This window comes from Ammospiza nelsoni, chromosome 1, assembly GCF_027579445.1.
Source record: "Ammospiza nelsoni isolate bAmmNel1 chromosome 1, bAmmNel1.pri, whole genome shotgun sequence".
Lineage (NCBI taxonomy): Eukaryota > Metazoa > Chordata > Aves > Passeriformes > Passerellidae > Ammospiza > Ammospiza nelsoni.
The window spans coordinates 42566528-42583466 of record NC_080633.1 but is presented as its reverse complement, the minus strand read 5'-3'; the positions used below and the strand labels follow the sequence as shown (position 1 = coordinate 42583466).

Sequence of the window (16939 nt, the reverse complement as noted above, 5' to 3'; positions counted from 1 at the left end):
CAGAAAGGGCTTTTGTTTTGTTTTTACTCTGGACAGTGATTTCTTTTACACCGGTCCTGAGCAGTCTTTAAGGTTTTGAAAGCCTCTTAGAGTGTACTAGAATGAGAATGGGGAATTCAGCTGTTCCGTGTGCTGCAGTGTTCCATGCTGAACATGAGTGTTTTAATGTGGGTAACACTGGAGGCCAGCAGGCCACAGTATTTATTTGTCAAGGAAGGGTGGCACTGAAACAGGTTGTAAGACCATCCACTGTAACACAGCACTTCCTAGAGCTTCCTGTCTGGAAAGGCCTTACTACCTTGATGCATGTACCAAATCTAACCTGGGTTTGTGCATTCTTCTTGTGCTGCACCAAATCAGCTGAACTTGCTGGGAACCTACCGAGCTTACAGTGCTCAGCTCAATGATACAACATATTTCAGAATAGTCAGTTTGGTTCTGGAAAGGTTAACTCTGTATTCAAGCTGGATCCTTTCATTCATATTTCTCCTATCCCTATTCCACAATATCTTGGATAATTAAGCATCATTACACTGTGTCTAAAATGTAAGGAAATAACTTGTTTAAATAGTTAGCATCAGTTAACCCCAAAGTGAAATTCAATTTAATTGCTTTTTCAGTCCAGATATTTGTGCAGTATTACAAAGAAGTTACTCCTGGTATAGATTTTGCTTCTGAAGTGCTGAATGATCTTCTTCTTTCATTGCTCAACAACTGTTTGTTGCCGGAAGTATTTCAGATATTGAATGTAATTGTACAAATCAAGACACTGGTAGGTGACTTTCTAATATTTTTTAAATCTTAGTTTCATAATTTCAGTTTTTTGAGCACTATGCTATTTATAGTAATAAGTTTGTTTTTACTCTGGTACTTAAATCTTGGGTGAGGGGAGTAATTCAGAATACCTTATTACAAAATCTCTACATTTTCTAATTGAAGGGAGTTGAAAAACTGAATGTGCTATTTTTGTCTATATTAGCCAGCTGTAGAAGTTCTTCTGAAAGTTTTTGAGCATGTGGCTTCTTTGAATATAAGAAATGCTGTGCCTACATTAATCAGTACCTTCTGTAAGGTATGAGTTTCATTTGTACTACTGCTGCTTGTTGGAATTTCTGAATACTGTGTTTACACATATTGCCTGTTTGAAAACTCAGATATATCAATTTAAAAACCAGTACTGAAATAATATGAAAAATGTTATTGTGAGTAGCTGAATTCGTGGTATAGGTTTTCATTTATTCCTTCATTTTTGACTGAGATTCACTGCAATGTATTCTTCCCAATGTTGTTTGCCATTTACCTCTGAAGATACGTTAAGTCATCACAACTTTTAATATGCTTACTTTTCTTACCTTGTTTGATATTACAGCTCATTGATGCTGGTATGTTCCTTGAGTTAGAACATTTTGACTACATTATTAAGTTACTTCGCCAGTTGCAAGTTTCCAGTTGGGAAATGAGTACTGTCTTGAACATAAAGTCCAGGTATGTCTTTAAGGAGCCATTCTCTAATTATAGCTGCTTAGCTCCTTCTTCAGCATCTATTTTTTATAAATTTATGTGGAATCCTTAAAAGATGTGTTGAATGAAAATACTATCATATCATGCCCAATTGTATTTTAAAGTGCTGTCAATCTACTGTGTTTTAAAGACCAAGCACTGTTAAATCAAAATTTAGATTCTGACCACAATTATTAGTTTTTCCATATCAATCACCATTGTACAATTTGCTGCCAGCTGTGATAGTTCATATAGCTAGCCAAATTAGAAACATCGTGGTATAATATATAATTTATAATATTAATATATCTTTTACCCACTTCAGCAAATGGTACTTCTGCAATAAACAACCCTTCTAGGATTACTTATAATCTGAAGTAGTTTTCTAGTTTCCTTTACAGTGTGACTACATAAACATTTGTGCCAACACTGCTAGGGAGGAGGGTCATTTTTTGAGTACTGCTGGGATATGCTGGACAAAACGTCAAATCTGTTCAAAAACTGCTAATACTTGAACCATCTCTTGAACCAGATTGTGATCCTTTTTCATTTTTGTATCATCTGCCTCAAATACACAAACAAAAAAGTTGAGAAACTAAATTTGTGATTCATAAACATACCTTTGATTCTTAGTGGAAACCAAATACGCAGCATCTGTGAAAATAGCTCTGCTCAATTATTTGTTTAATACATCGCTAACTTCCCTTGGCAAGATTTTAAATGAGCATTTCCAGTGTGCAGTTTATATAATGTGAAGCAAATAGGATCAAAAATCACATCTATTTAATGTTCATATTTGATAATTTATTGTTCAATAGGATGTTAAAATTCAAGTATTCTTTTTTTTTCATATGGAAGAATTAAGGAAAGATATTTTGAAAAGACATGGATTTTTGACTTCAACTTAGCAGTGGCTGAAATTCAGGTACAGTATGTGCATTCTTCATGATTTCTTTAAAACCTACATGAAATAGCAATTTCTATAGATTTTTTTATTAGTGAGCTTTATTATCAAATATAGTGAGCTTATGCAAAGCCATGTGTGGAAAGAGTTAACATGCAGGAGAAAATGTCTTTGGCCCTTCTGTAATGTCAGTCTTTTGATTTACATACTTGTAGTTTTTTATCTTCATTTTGCATCAAATTGAAAGATTTTGTAACTTAAGCAATTATTTCCTCTGCTTTACATTTGTTGTGCTTGTAACTGGTAGTGGTACATCACTCCTCACCAAAAATTTATTTAATACAATATTTGGCAGATAGAATTCATATCTAGTATAAAAATAGATAAGAAAATTGTCAAAGCAATTGACAACATTGAGCAAAACTTTAAAGAATAAGAAAATGTTGTAAAACATTCTTTATTTGGATGCTTGTGTCTTTCATGTTCAAGGTCAGATTACTCATTATGCACAATTTTAATATAGTTTGCATATTATCACACATACTGTGTAGATCCAGAGATTGAAATATAAAAAGGGAAAAAACAGTACTGATTTTTTTACTCCTTTAACACCAAAGTCATCAAGTTATCTGGCAAGCAAAAGACTAATTCATATAGAAAATAACCATAAACTCAGCATGCATCATGGGAAAAAAAATACTGAATAAATGCCAGTTCCTAAATAGGATGAATAAGTTATGAGCTTTCTCAATTGGGGTCATGACATGAAAAAAGGAATTTAATTTCTTGAGGGATAGAAGTAATTATCAGTCCATGCAAGTTTGGCAACATGTAACTGCCATATGACCATGAATGTTCTTGGCAGTAGCATTTCATCTGCATTTTTTCTCCTTTAAGTCTTATCCCAGGTACATATCTCAAATTTCACTTTATTTTCTGGTTTGGTTTTCTGGAATCGGGTTTGCTTATATTTATCCTTTACCTCCTTTTCAGCACTGCAAGGAAAAAAGGGATTGGACCAAGCTGGGAGCTTTGTATCTTAATGCAAGAACTGGATGTGAACATTTTGAGGATCTTCAGAAATTGTTTTTATCTATTGCTGAAATTCTAACCAAGGATTCTGAGGCAGACAGACCAGGAGTCCCTTTTTGTGATTTTGCTGATATAGGTAAAATTAAGATGCAAGAAGTGCTTTTCGTAGAGGTTTTAAAAGAGATAAAAAATTAATTCATATCATTTTCTGATTATTAGTTAATTTTATGTTACAATATTCTGAATCTTTTGAGGTGTAAATACTGTCAGCTGTAATGTTCAGTACAAGCTGTTTTCCAGTAGAAATAAAATGCTTACACATAAGGAAGATTCAGAAGGAGGAGCAGTAGAGTTTTGTGAAATCAAAAAGAGAGCCCAGAATTCATGATATTTCAGTAAAAATGGCCTATGCTAAGAACAACAGCAAATGTATTTCAGTATTTTCATGTAAAGTGTCACATGAAAATGTTACATCATATTAATAGCATAAATAAGCTTTACTGCTGTAAGTATATATATGCTTGTGTGTTTTAAGACACATTGAACAGTTTACAACGTGTATATAATTTTTACCTTTTTTTTTTTAGTAAATTGGATTTTAAGAATTATTTTATTCTCCAAAGAATCAATGGTTTCTGCAAGGGCTGGGTGCTTGAGAACCCAATGTTTTAATGGTTCTGGCAGGTTTTCTTGCCTCTTTCCTCCCTATGCCCCTTCATTTGCATATCTGTATCATTCTTCCTAATGAGTTTGCAGATTACTGAGGCTTGGTAAAGTGTCAGTGGAATATTAAATCGTTTTGCAAAGGATTACTTAGATATTTTTCAACCTGTATTATCTACTAAAACATAATGAATATTTATTCCAGATATGTGACGTGTCCTTTCTGACCACAGACTTTCATATCATAAAAAAGCTTCAAGTTGTGACAGAAAGAGAAGATTTTGTTGGAGCTTGGAACTTAGTCTGTCTTTCCTAGAGCAGTGGTCTCCCAGTTGATAGGCACCTCCATCAGTAAAAAATTTTTGAGCAGTGACCCACAATTTATTTATTTATATGTTATATACATGTGCTACTACTCCAAAATATTAAATTCTCTATAAACCGTACACAAAAACAGGAATTACAAATACGAGCTAAATATTAAATAAACAATGTATTTGAAAGTATTTTACTTATTTTTATTTTCTAATAGTACAAAAAATATTTCTTTCCCACAGCTGAATGGATTGTTGTACTCACACCCTATTTTGAGACCACTGCTCAAAAATTCTAAGTGCTTCCAAAGAGGTTGTAATTACTCAGTTCTGCAATTGCCATCATTTCTTCATAGTGCCATAAAATGTAAAGCTTACTTTACAAGTAATGATGCTACTAAATTATGCCATCACATGTCCAGTCATTTTATGGATGACTTGGACTACTATGAAATACTGTCTGAATAAACTATAGTTATTTACTCTCCTTCTGATGTTAAGACTTAGGAAGTTGCTGCTTTCAATGGCAAACATTTTAGAAAAATGCATTTAGTATTTTCACAATTACTGTGTTTTTGAAATGTGTAATTTCTTTAAAACTGCATTTACATGTTAAATAAATAAACAAATAAGTCTTATTCTTTTTCTTTCCAGTAATGAAAAATTCCCAGCATAATAAAGCAGACAGCCTTTTCATTGGAAGAACTGGGATAAGCGTAATGTATTCGTATCACAAAGTACTGCAGTGGATAAAGGTATGCAGTTCTACAGAAGCCTGACTGGAAGAAAAAGAGAAAAAGAATTAGCAATTTCTGTTCTGGATATTAAACTCTAGCTTCTCTGGTGGAATGACTGGGTGTGCCACCTGCCTCCCTGCTGTCTTAGCACTTTCTAACTGTCCAGCTGGACCAACGCATTTATCGTGGCTTTCTCAGCAGTAGTCTTCTATGGAGCCTGTCATAACTTGGTCTTACAACCTAGAAACTGATTGCTCATGTTCATTTTGTGATTTTTCTGAGCTGAGGTTGAATCTGAACTAAGAGACAGGCCTTCCTGAGATTCTGAGGTGAGGCGCTGATGGCGTTATTTCCCAGAAACATTACTTTCTTCCACTTGGCAATCATGTTGTATTCTGAGACCTCCCAGCTGAAGTGACATTTAGAGAAGTTTGGGCAATTTCCTGCACTGGTGCTTCTGCATCTGACCTCAAATAGAATGGATAAGGCCAGGAAGACAGAAAGTCAGTATAGCACGTCTGTGCTTGGTCATCTCCCTGCTCCCCAGAACTGCTGAAGTGCTTTTCTTCCACTGAATCTAAGTTCCGTGAGTCTTGTAAAACTCCAGTGGTCACAAAGAAATACCTTTACAATCAAATCTTTGCTATCAAACATTACACAGAGCCAGGGCTAAGAGACTAGACTTTTGACTGGATATTTTACATTCCTTATGCTCCAGGCAGTATTGGTCATAATTTCACTGCAGTAAGATCCATTTCAATGTTAAATTTGTCTTCTTCCTGGAAGGAACCAGTGCATACCAAACTCGATCTCTTATAGAAAGTAACATGAAAAGTGATAGCATAAGAAGTAATATTAACCCCCAGTCATTTTAGATTGTGTTTTGGTCAGTGATCCCATTCTGAATTTGTGCCTGGTCCTTTCCGCTAATAATTATGCTGTAGTGGGATGTGTAGCATCCCATGAATTCTCCCCCCTTGGTCAATCCCCAAGCCCTTAGGGATGTTTGTCATCCCATACAGGATGATTTTTAGCATACATTTTTATGAACAGAAGGAAATGCTCTCAGTCCCCTTTTGTCTCTTGAAGTTTTAGGTTGGCTTTTCTGTGCAAATTACCATCAGGGAACCCTTCGTAGTTCACATCGAGGAATTAAATTGTCTTTTGTACAGTTGTCTCTCGGGGATGCCCTTCAGGAATTCTGTTATATAAAAAACCTGTCCACTGCTCAGTCTGTTTCCAGGGTCAAGCCAAGGAGATATATATTAGAGGTGCTTGGTCTAGAGACAGGATGCCTGTTCTGATAAACCATTAATTTTGCAGCATTACCTTCATGAGTTGAATGGTCTTCAGCAGGTTCCTTTCGAACTGCAGCACAGTGTGGTACTGTTTAAGAGTAAAGGGAAGGAGAGGGGGTCTTTGCATTAGCACTTGAATAATACTGCACCAGAACTCTAGGGTTTTTTGTTCCATAAAACTTAGCAGTTAGAGCAGTTAAGCTACTCCTGACCACAGAAGAGAGAATCTAAATTCTTGCCATTGAGGAGTGGCAGTGCTCACATGCCCACTGAAGAGTTTCGTTTGGCTTGGGTTTTGGCTCTCTTCTTCAGCATATAGTGTTTGTGTGCCTTCAGGCATTTTAGCTGTTTTCCAGTCCATCTTAAGGGAGAGCCTCATCTTGGATTGCATAACCCCTGATATTTCAAGGAGATTCATCTTCATATCCTAATTTCTTCTCCTAATGTGTGAGAAGCACATATAGTGTTATTCTTGTACAACATGAGTTACTAAAAGTAGTACTATGATTTCTTTCATGTCTATAGCAAAAGATCTTTATTTCTTTGAGAGTGTTGTGTTAGTATCAAACCTACTTCTCAAGAGATTACTGACCAAGATCCTCAAAAAGCTTTGTAGACAACCTGTGTTCACCATATTAGAGTGTGAATGAGGTTCTGCTCTGAATGATTTTTATCAAAACTGGCAGATCCCAAATTTATCTCTGCTTCAGGAAGCTGTCATTCTTACCTCTCTCTACCTGTTTCACTCCATTATATATCAGATAAATCCCTAATCCTGGGCTGATGGACTAGGATCTACTTGGTCCATGTCTTTTTTGCCCAAAAGGTAGTCAAGAAAGTAAGATAGTAATGAATTTGCTCTTCCTGCTCTGCCCAAGTTAATTTTGGCTTTAGGACATGCCCTGTGCTGTTTTATGAATATTTTGGACTGCCTGAAACTCAAAATGTGCTTTTCATATCATTTTTCCTTCATGAACATCAAACCCCTTTATTGCAGAGCTTTGGTGGCTCTTGGGGGTAAAATATGTATGCTGCTTGGTCCTGAAGAGAATTTTCTTTGTAAGAGGTAAGGAAACTTCATAAAACAGATGTACTTCAAAAAAACATGCAACAAACAGCCAAAAAGTTGTTAAGATGAAGTTTCTGAAGAAAACCCGTCTAAATACCAATCTGGAATGTGATGATAAAGTTGTTGGTTGTTACAGTGTTGGCCAGATAGGCCCAGCTTCTTCCCATTTATAGTCCTGCCGCTTACAATCATCAGTGTTTTCTTTGACTTACGCTGGAGTAATTATTTCAGTTTAACAATTACGTCTCTGCTGCAAAATGAAAATTCTCTGTATGATCTTTTTAGATTGTGTAGTACTGAATGAAATCAAAATTAAAAATATTAAACCAAAGTAAGCACATAAAAATAAATTACAAAATATATTAAAAATACTGTATTGAACATTATATAGTAGAAATAATGTTATGGGTAATAGTGTGTTGGGAACTCTTCGACAATAGGTTGGTAGAGTTTTTTATCTACATAGTAAAAAAACCCTAAATTCTTCATTTGAAATTCTACTAGACTTCACCCCTGACTCAGTTTGGAACAGGTAACTGCATCGATACCTATAAATCTGTGTCACCAAATTAAGTCTGTTATATTTTATATAAATATACTCTGTGTTCACTGATACCATTGCTTTCTCTGACCTTCCCTCTTTCCCTCTCCCTCTTACACCAGGGAAGGAAGGTTTTGGATAAACTGCATGAGCTGCAGATAGATTTTACACTCTTGAAAGGACTTGTAGGTGCAGGGAAGTCAGCATCCAGATGTCAGATTGTTAATAAAGCCGCAGAAATCTATCTTTATTCTGGACATTTGGATGGAGCAACAAGGGTATTGAGAGGTAAGCCTGTCTTAAAATTTTGGCTTAAATTTGAACAGTTCACTTCTATGACAGATTTCAGATAAAAGTTACAAGCTGGTCTGTGTTACTAAATACAGTCAATAATACTGAGGCAAAGGAAAGGTGATCATCTTACTGGTTAATGTTCTTCTTTATATGTATAAGAAATATTACAGCTAATTTTTTCAGATGCTTTCACAGTATCAACACCATTCTACCTAAAAATCTGCCATAATGAAGGAGAAGTGCAGCTTGGAAAATGATGCTGTCCCATGCTGGGAGTGTAGTTTTCCTTTGAACTAGGGGACATTCAGTGTCAAATTTCTGGCTTGGGTCCATGCAATGTTCCTTTGCACCTCATAGGATCCTCTTTTAGTATAATTGCTTTAGAACAGAACGATATTTATGCAATTATTACATATGGCTTTTTGGCACTCTGATCTGCTGAAAATAGAAGAAATTCAGAAGTAAAAATAATAGAATGTATGCTGTAAAGTGATATTGAGGATGTAAATTTGCTGTTCAGTTTTATAGCTGTACATTGATACATACATACATACATATATGCCACTGAAAGTCCATTTTACTGCAGTGATATTTCACAAAAGGGATGATTTGCAATATAACAGTTCAGAGAATCAGTCTAAGGAATATTGGTCATGAGAAACAAATTATTAATAAGTCAAGCTGCACTTCCTGTGCAGTTCTGAAGTTTGTGTCATGGTACAATTTACAGTACATTCTTAATGGCTCAAAGTCTCAACATCAGAAGTTCCAGTTCCTAGAAATAACACTGCACTGTTGTTTGCCACAGAGTCAGAGTGGATCACAGATGCACCATTGTGGCCCTGTGATAAAATGGACATCCTCAATCGACATAATCTGTTATGTGCAATAGTGCACAAATACTTGAGGAAGAGTTTGTACAGGCAGGCATTTGAAGTTCTGCAGAACTTACCGGGTTTGCAGAAACATTCTGGTAAGTAAAGAAAAAGATAATTGTGTAAAGAGCTAAAAATTTAACAGATGATTCTGTGCTGTTCTTGTATTGTTTTCTAACTAAATTTGCTGAAGTAAGATGGGTTTATACAAGCCTGTTTATGTTTTCCAAAGAGTATAGTGTCAGTTAAATATGTGTTGTGCTCTGCAGCTCTTGCTGCACTTGTGCACACACTCTTGGATGTGCACACACACCCGTCCTCTTTTGCTCAGTTACTACGCAGGGCAACAGAAAGACTCATTAATTTTTTAAGGATCTGTACAGTCTATACAGCGAGATAAAATAGGAATATTTTAATTTTATTTTATCTTAATTTCAGGTGAATGAGGTGGGGATTTTTTTCTTTAACTGAGCTGGTTAACCTAAGCATCTCTTATGTACCATGTTAAAAACCAACTGCTCTGTCAGGCTCAATTTATCTGACAAATTTTGGATGAGTACTTCAAAATGAGATATGTAGTTACTTAGGCTCCACTGAGGAAACCTCAGCTGATTCCTGTGTGTAGGTCTCTCAGCCTACTGCCACTTCTAGATATTTTAGGAGAAATTGGTTGGAAAACCATCTACTTTAGACAATACTGAAAGGAACCTAGTTCTTCAAGTTATGAGGTAAATACAACAAGGCTGTTCAGTCCTGCCAAAAAGGTGACAGTTCAGAGTAAGAGTAGAAGCAGAAAACCAAGGAGGTTTTTATTGGTGGAAATCTTAAATCTGAGAGATCAGATGAAGATTGTATTTATAGGCTGGAGCAAGTGAATGTATTTTTATGTGATTCTATTGGTTTTGGCAGCAAATTGTTACTTGAACCTTAACACTTGTCCTTCAAAATGTGAACGAACTACTGTATGAAAAGACTTTTGATGAATAAAGCATTCATGTTATCCCAACCTTGTTCCATCTTGCTGATAGGGGCAAGAGTTCTGATTTAGGTACTGATTGAGAAAATGATCCTTCAACTAGATTTGCATTTTCATTAATTCAGTAGTTAATATTTTTAATTTCATTTCAGATATTATAGATGCTTCTCAATACAGCTGCCTTTTTAACAAGCTGATAAATGCCTGTTTTGAGAACAAGAACCTTGGGGTCTCATCTTCTGCAGTAGACTTCATGCTTTCCAAAAAAATTGCTATTGATTTTGTTTTACTTAGAGGATTAATCACAGCTTTGGGAAGAAGTTCTTTATGGTCCAAAGCTAGGACCTATTACAAAAGTAAGTTCCTTCTTGAATAATATGCTCCCCTTACATTCTTTAGATAATGTGCTCATAACATTTCAGTATGAGTAAAAAGAAAAACAGTGCTTTCTGTGTCACTCTCCGGAATTTATTTGTAACCAAAAATACTTATTAGGAAATGGTGAATTGAAAATAAGAAAGAGTGCATACTATCTGGCATGAAATAAATGTAATTGTGATAAATTAAGTTTTTACATTCAGTTCCAGAATTTCAAGTATGTGAGCTCTGAAATGATTGAAAAATGCATCATCTTCACATTTTCATCTAGGCAAATTAGATTTCCTGATACTTTTCTCTAGAAGTGTACCAGCATCTCTATGGTGGTAAAATTATTAATATTTAAGATTTGAGAAGTCTAGCTAATTATTTTATCCCAACTAGAAGAAAATTCATTTCAGCTAAAAACTGATAGTCTGTAATTGTTTTCAACTCTCCATTTCTGAGCTAAGATAATACTGGATGAGCCATTCTGCAGAGGGTCTCTCCATACAGTCACATTATTTACTGTTTGATTTTGTCTTAGAATCATTGTGGTTAGCAGACTTCTTTAAGAGACCATCCTTTCTGGCATGGATACTTAGTTTTGTTAACATTGGAATTAGAGTTTTTCCTCAGCTCTTTTTTTTTTTTCTCCTGAAATGCTGTGTTGGGCTTCTGGGATCACTTGACAGAAGAAAGGGGAACAAAGCAGGAAATGCTGTTCAAATGTTCTCTCACTTTGACCATGATTAACAGCTTCTGTTCTGACCTGCCTAAATTGTACTTGTGTTATCACAGACTTGCTGTCTCCAGACTTCTGACGCAGCTTTTTAATCATAGCTGATACAACTCATTGAAAAAAAATCTCAACATTTTACAACTGTGAATATTAGTGTGAATGCTGTGTGCTGTGTTCTCCAGTCAGGCCATTTCATAGGTGAAATAGTAAAATCCATTAAGGCTTTGGGGTTGGGGTTTTTCCACATTTAGTCACACAGAAGAGAGATCTGTGTTCAGTATTGGCAATCCTAATTCCTCATTTTCTGCATTTACTCTCAGATGCTTTATCACTGGGTTGCTACCCAGAGCTGCAGGGAAATTTATATCACAGACTTCTGAAGATTCCCTCTTACCTGTCTGAAGTTGAGATGCTGTTGGCCATTGAGATATTTCTTGTTTCAAATGCCAGTGATATTCAAAGTTCAAGGACTACTAGCCAGACTCTTCAAATAATACTGAAAAGGTTTGTTGTCAGATATGTACCATTTTGATTGTATTTATTCATGTGATCATGTAAGTAATAGATCTTGATTTCCTTATCCTTCTCAAAGAATACATCTCTTCCTTTTGTTCCTTGGATAAGTGAGAAGTTTTTTATCTCTTGTTCCCATGTGTATGCTACTGTATATATCTGTTTGTTTTCTTAAATAGTAAGTTCTGCTTTTGCAAAAAATGTAGGCATGTCACTTAGGCACAGCCTTGTTCCAAAAGTAATTACATGCCAAAACTGAGTGAACCTTATGGATTCAAGCATGTACGTGAATTCTTGGTATATCCAGTTCATTAAATGGTTTGCATTCCTTTACTGAATCTTCCAGCCCAGAGACTTTTATTTTCATTAAATGTGCTGTGAATATTGCAGAGCTACTTTGCACTGGTATTAAAGCTTACTATTTTTCATTACCATTAAAGATGTTAAAAATACTCTTTCTATAACTTTTTAATTCTTCAGAACAGTAATGTAATCTGTCTAGAAATTAGCATAATATTTATCAGCGAAAAATACAAGGCATTATTTTAATGTTTTTGTCATTTTCCTGCCTGTATAAAATGATAGACAAGTGACACATAGGCCTGTATGGTACCTAATTTTATATTTGTTAAAATTCCCTTACAGATCTGAAGATACAGTTCAGAATAGCAGTGCTTATCACGAGGCAGTGGAGAGGCTGATCCAGGCAGCTCATTTATCTGATCCAAAGCTTTTTCTTAAGCATTTGACAGTGAATGTTAATATGGAAGAAGTTTACAGACTGGAGCATTCATCTGCTCTAAAATGGCTGCAGGAGAATATGAAATGGGCTGAGAAGGTCTGGCTGTCCCAGTAGTTACCAAACAGTTTCCACTGTGTTCAGACTGTGCCTTACTGATTTACAGCAAGGTTTCAAACTCAAGTTGTGGTTTTTAATACTGTATTGATGATAATGCAGAGAGTAGCACAGAAATAGCAATTTTTCCCCTATCACACTAACTTATATAGATGTTTTGCAATGGCATCACCAGATAATGAGGAAGCTGCAGCCTCAGAACCTACATTCTCCATTCTTACAAAGAATTAGCACTTAGCTTCTTTCTCCCAGCAGATGATCATATAAGTATAATATAAGCATAGATAAAGGTGTAGGTAAGTACATTGGTTGAGTGCATCTGCTGTTCTTGAGTGAAATATTTTCCACATTCATTCATAGTCTGTAGAAGTAACACCTGTTTACTTTTGTCTGCCTTACAGTAACTTGTGAGGTCACTGTCCCAACTGTTTGCACCTTAGATCTTAATTTCTTTGCTCCAAAAGCCCAATAAAAAAGCACTGAGAATAAAATAACTTCAAAATCACTTGAGATATGCCTGATTTAGGATACCTTTCTTCACAGAACTGAGAGCCTACACGTTGCTCACAGCTGAAGGTTTAGTTGATAATCTAATTAGCTCTTTGTTTGAAGCAGACAGTAGCTTGTGTATGGTTTCATATTTGTATATATGGATGCTTCCACTGAAAAGGAAAACTTGCATTCTCCCTTGATCGGGCTCTTAGAGAGAGGTGGGTTTGCCCATCTTCTAGGTTCTGCCAACTGCACGATGAGATGGAGACTTCTAGCAAGCTTGTTTCACCATTCCTGGTTCTTCAGGATTTCTGCTTTTTTTCCACCAGAAAATCCTGAATCACATTCAAAGCATGAGTTGCATAAGACACATTCTACAGCCTGAGTAAGAAGAACCAAACATTTAATACCAGAAAACCTCTCATGACAAAACAATACAGCCTCTGTCAAAGTTGATGCTTACTGAGCTCACCAATTTTGTAGTGTTGTTAGTTTAGATCTTTAGCACCAGCCTTCACAAACTTGCCAGTAATACAGCTCTTTTGGTCTGCTCTCCATCCCCTTTAAAGCCTTTTGTTCTGAACACTTAAGCTATTTTGGGTATAGAAGTTCATGAGTTTTTAGGCTGTTCCATCATAAGTGAGATTAAGATGGGGGCACATATCTCTCTCCTTTGGAGTAGCATAAGTCCTTTTCCAGTTCCTGCAGCATTATTTCACATGTCCTTTGCAGCTCTAAATCATGAAAGCCATCATGACCTTAGTACTGGATGGTTGAGAGGAGGGTTTTGGTGTCAGGGGTTTTTGTCTTTAGGGGAGGTTGCCATTCCAGTCTTGTGGTTTATGCCATTGATCTGATGTCATGAATCTGATTGTCAGTTGTTGGATTCTTGACCTCCTGAGGGCCAGGTCCTGAACTTTTTCAATACCACTTCTCATCCAGTCTGTTAGGGAATTGCTACTGGAAGAGAGAGAATTGAATCTGATGACCACCAAGATTGCTACTTTCTTCCTGTGCCACCTGTACAGAAAAATGCTAGGATAGAGACTCTTGTTTTTTCACAGGGTATCATTCTTCTGTAGGGATCATCTGCCTGCCTTGTAAAAAATGGTAGATCCAGTACCAGTGGTACCAGATGGCATTTCTGTAGAAGCCATTCACCTCAGTCTTAGAGTACAGTTGGCACTGGTCCAAACAAACTTTGGGTTCCACCCCTTCACATGCATGAAGATAGCTCTGCCATTTGTAAGGGTGTCCACCTGGTCAAATCTAACTGGATTCTGCTGATTTTGCTTCCCAGTAGCTGAAAGACTGGGTAAGAAGTAATCAGGTTTCAGGTGAGGGATCTAAACTGATGCTCTTGCAAGCACTCTAGTGTTAGTGTAAAGAGCAATTTTGAAAGGTTGCAACAAACTAAAACTGGTAGTAAGAAGCAAAGTCAGTTTTGCTAATTACTTCTTGTAAGATCCTTTGTGGCTTAATGTCCCTTGGAATAAGCCATAGGCTATCTGAACTTCAGCTAAATCCCACATTTCTGTGAGTGGTACCCGATGTGGCTAATAGTGTGTTTGACAGACACAGAAGGACAAAATTCTCTTTGAGTGGCTTCAAAACTTGTGATGTTCTAGAGACAGCAGAATTTTTTCGTCTATAAGCAGCCTTGAATTTTCACTTAGATCATCCCCAGAACAAAACTGCGAATGTTGCTTTATTTTTCAGACAAAGGTTAATCATTGACCTTCAAGCTTAACTTGGAACTGTGTAAAATATTTGCAAAGTTTTGGCTCCATCTCCTGAGTATCATCTTCAGCTGATAGGATGTAATCTCAGTCATGTTTTATATTAACAGGCAAAGCAAGCTCCCCAGAAGTTTTGTTACAACTGAGGCTTCTAGTGTTTGTGTCAATATAGTGTTTTTCCATTTATCACCATGATAAGCCAGTAGGCAACTGAAACAAGTTTGCTGTTAAGTCCTGTATTTCACTTTTTGTTCTGTCTGGGTCCATGTGAAATACAATGCAATTCTCATCAGTTTGATGTGTATCAGAAGGCCAGAGTAACACTCAGTAACATTCTCAGTATTTTGGTTAGAGAAATTCCATGTGCCAAACAGGACAAGACCCCACTGTGGAATGGAAACGAGCCTGGAAAGATGGAAAAAGTATCCCGAAGAATAACATTTAGTACAGCAGAGGCAATGCAGTTTTGCAAAGCCAGCCACTCAGTAGGCAATATCCATATTTTTGCTTTCTCCCAGTATAAGTTAAGCTGAAAGGACTTCTGTTTGACATTAAACAACATATTTGGTATCATTTTTTCATATAGGAAATAAAATGTATGTTTACCTGTTTACAGAGAGAGAGAGACGGAAAAATGTGCAAATAAGAACTTCCCTGTGCTGTGCTCAGCAGCTTGGAGTAGACAACACTGTGCTCCTTCAGTATGTTGTTGGATACATGAGAAATTCCCTCTGTGAAAATCTTTCTTCAGTTTTCACTGATTTCACACTATGCTCTTGGAAAGCTTATTTTTGTTGGGTATGGACAGTTTCTTGTAACTAAAACAGAATAATGTGGTTTGGAAGACTTACCACAATTTTATTTCAAATATTGATAATTTTGAGAGTTTCAAGATGCAGGACAGAGGTGAGAAACTGGAAGTAGAGCCTTGATAGTTTTATGGTGTTTTATAAAGAGCAATGGGGGAGGGAGGGGGAGCATTTTGGAGGAGTTGTTAAGTTGTTAATAAATGTTTTTTAATATTTATATAAAGCATTCAAAATATCTGAGTCTGTATTGTCATTAAATTATTTAATTATATTCTGATTTTTGTAATGAACACTCTTAGATATGCAGCAAGATAGGCAAGCAATAAAGTAGAGGTGGAGAGTTTAATATCTTGTAACCACTACAAGAGCCTGGAGAATGATACGCCACATGAGGAGGTTAAGAAAGTGTGAAATCAGTCAGACTATGCGGTTCTTCATCACACCAGAGCACACAATGTAGCGAATGCTCATGAATAAATTGGGCTGAAACTCCCAGCTGTGGAGATGGCCAGCTTCCAGTTTTAACTGGGAGTGGAGGCTACAGCCAGGGTTACAGGCTGTGCTCAGTTCACTGAAGAATTCAAATGGATGTTAGTAAGAGTTTCACTTGAGGAGAGAGAGTAAAATTAAATATCTCTGTTGTAGTAGTAGAAGTTTAATTACTAAAATCTCAATGTCATACTCCTCAGCTTAATAAACTTTAGCCACATTAAAAGCAATTATTCACATTTCTTATCCTTTCACATTCTCCAGATGCATCTCGCACCTTTGTGGTTTTTTGGAGAGGGTTTTTTTTGCAAATCCAGCTCTATAGTCTTGAGTCTACACTCCTGCATAACTTTTTTTTTTAATTACTAGAATGATGTGTAGTATCTGAATGATACTGACATGATTGTTGCAAGAGTTCTGGACCATTGCATGTGTGAGGATTGGAGAAACTGATGCTATTTTTTGACCTTCCACAGACCAAGGACCAAACCAGAAACAAACAAGTGAGGAGAAAACAGTTCCCATTGCCACTTGTAGCAACTTAGAATTAAGAAGCAAGAATGTTTAAAATTCTCTGTTAGGGCTCAAGACAAACTTTTTCAGGTGATAATTTTATCTGGTATAAAACAAGCTTTCCATTTAGAAATCTGTGCAGCTCTTGCTGAGCTAGTGGGATGTGTCCTGGGTATGGATATATGGATAGGGAATATCATGGCCAGATAAAACCACAGTACTCCCT

At 36.2% G+C, this 16939-nt stretch overlaps 1 protein-coding gene across 1 annotated transcript in view; it reads left to right on the top strand.

The window, feature by feature from the left end:
* Window positions 1-15340, top strand: part of TOPAZ1 (testis and ovary specific TOPAZ 1) — a 38860-nt gene extending 23520 nt beyond the window's left edge. The window contains exons 11-22 of the mRNA XM_059486903.1: window positions 621-772; window positions 980-1072; window positions 1370-1485; window positions 2359-2425; window positions 3398-3572; window positions 5068-5168; window positions 8181-8346; window positions 9161-9325; window positions 10356-10559; window positions 11623-11806; window positions 12461-12653; window positions 15257-15340. Of these exons, the coding sequence (XP_059342886.1) occupies window positions 621-772; window positions 980-1072; window positions 1370-1485; window positions 2359-2425; window positions 3398-3572; window positions 5068-5168; window positions 8181-8346; window positions 9161-9325; window positions 10356-10559; window positions 11623-11806; window positions 12461-12653; window positions 15257-15340 (1700 nt within the window). The remainder of the gene's footprint in view (window positions 1-620; window positions 773-979; window positions 1073-1369; window positions 1486-2358; window positions 2426-3397; window positions 3573-5067; window positions 5169-8180; window positions 8347-9160; window positions 9326-10355; window positions 10560-11622; window positions 11807-12460; window positions 12654-15256) is intronic.
* The last annotated feature ends 1599 nt before the right edge of the window (window positions 15341-16939 follow it).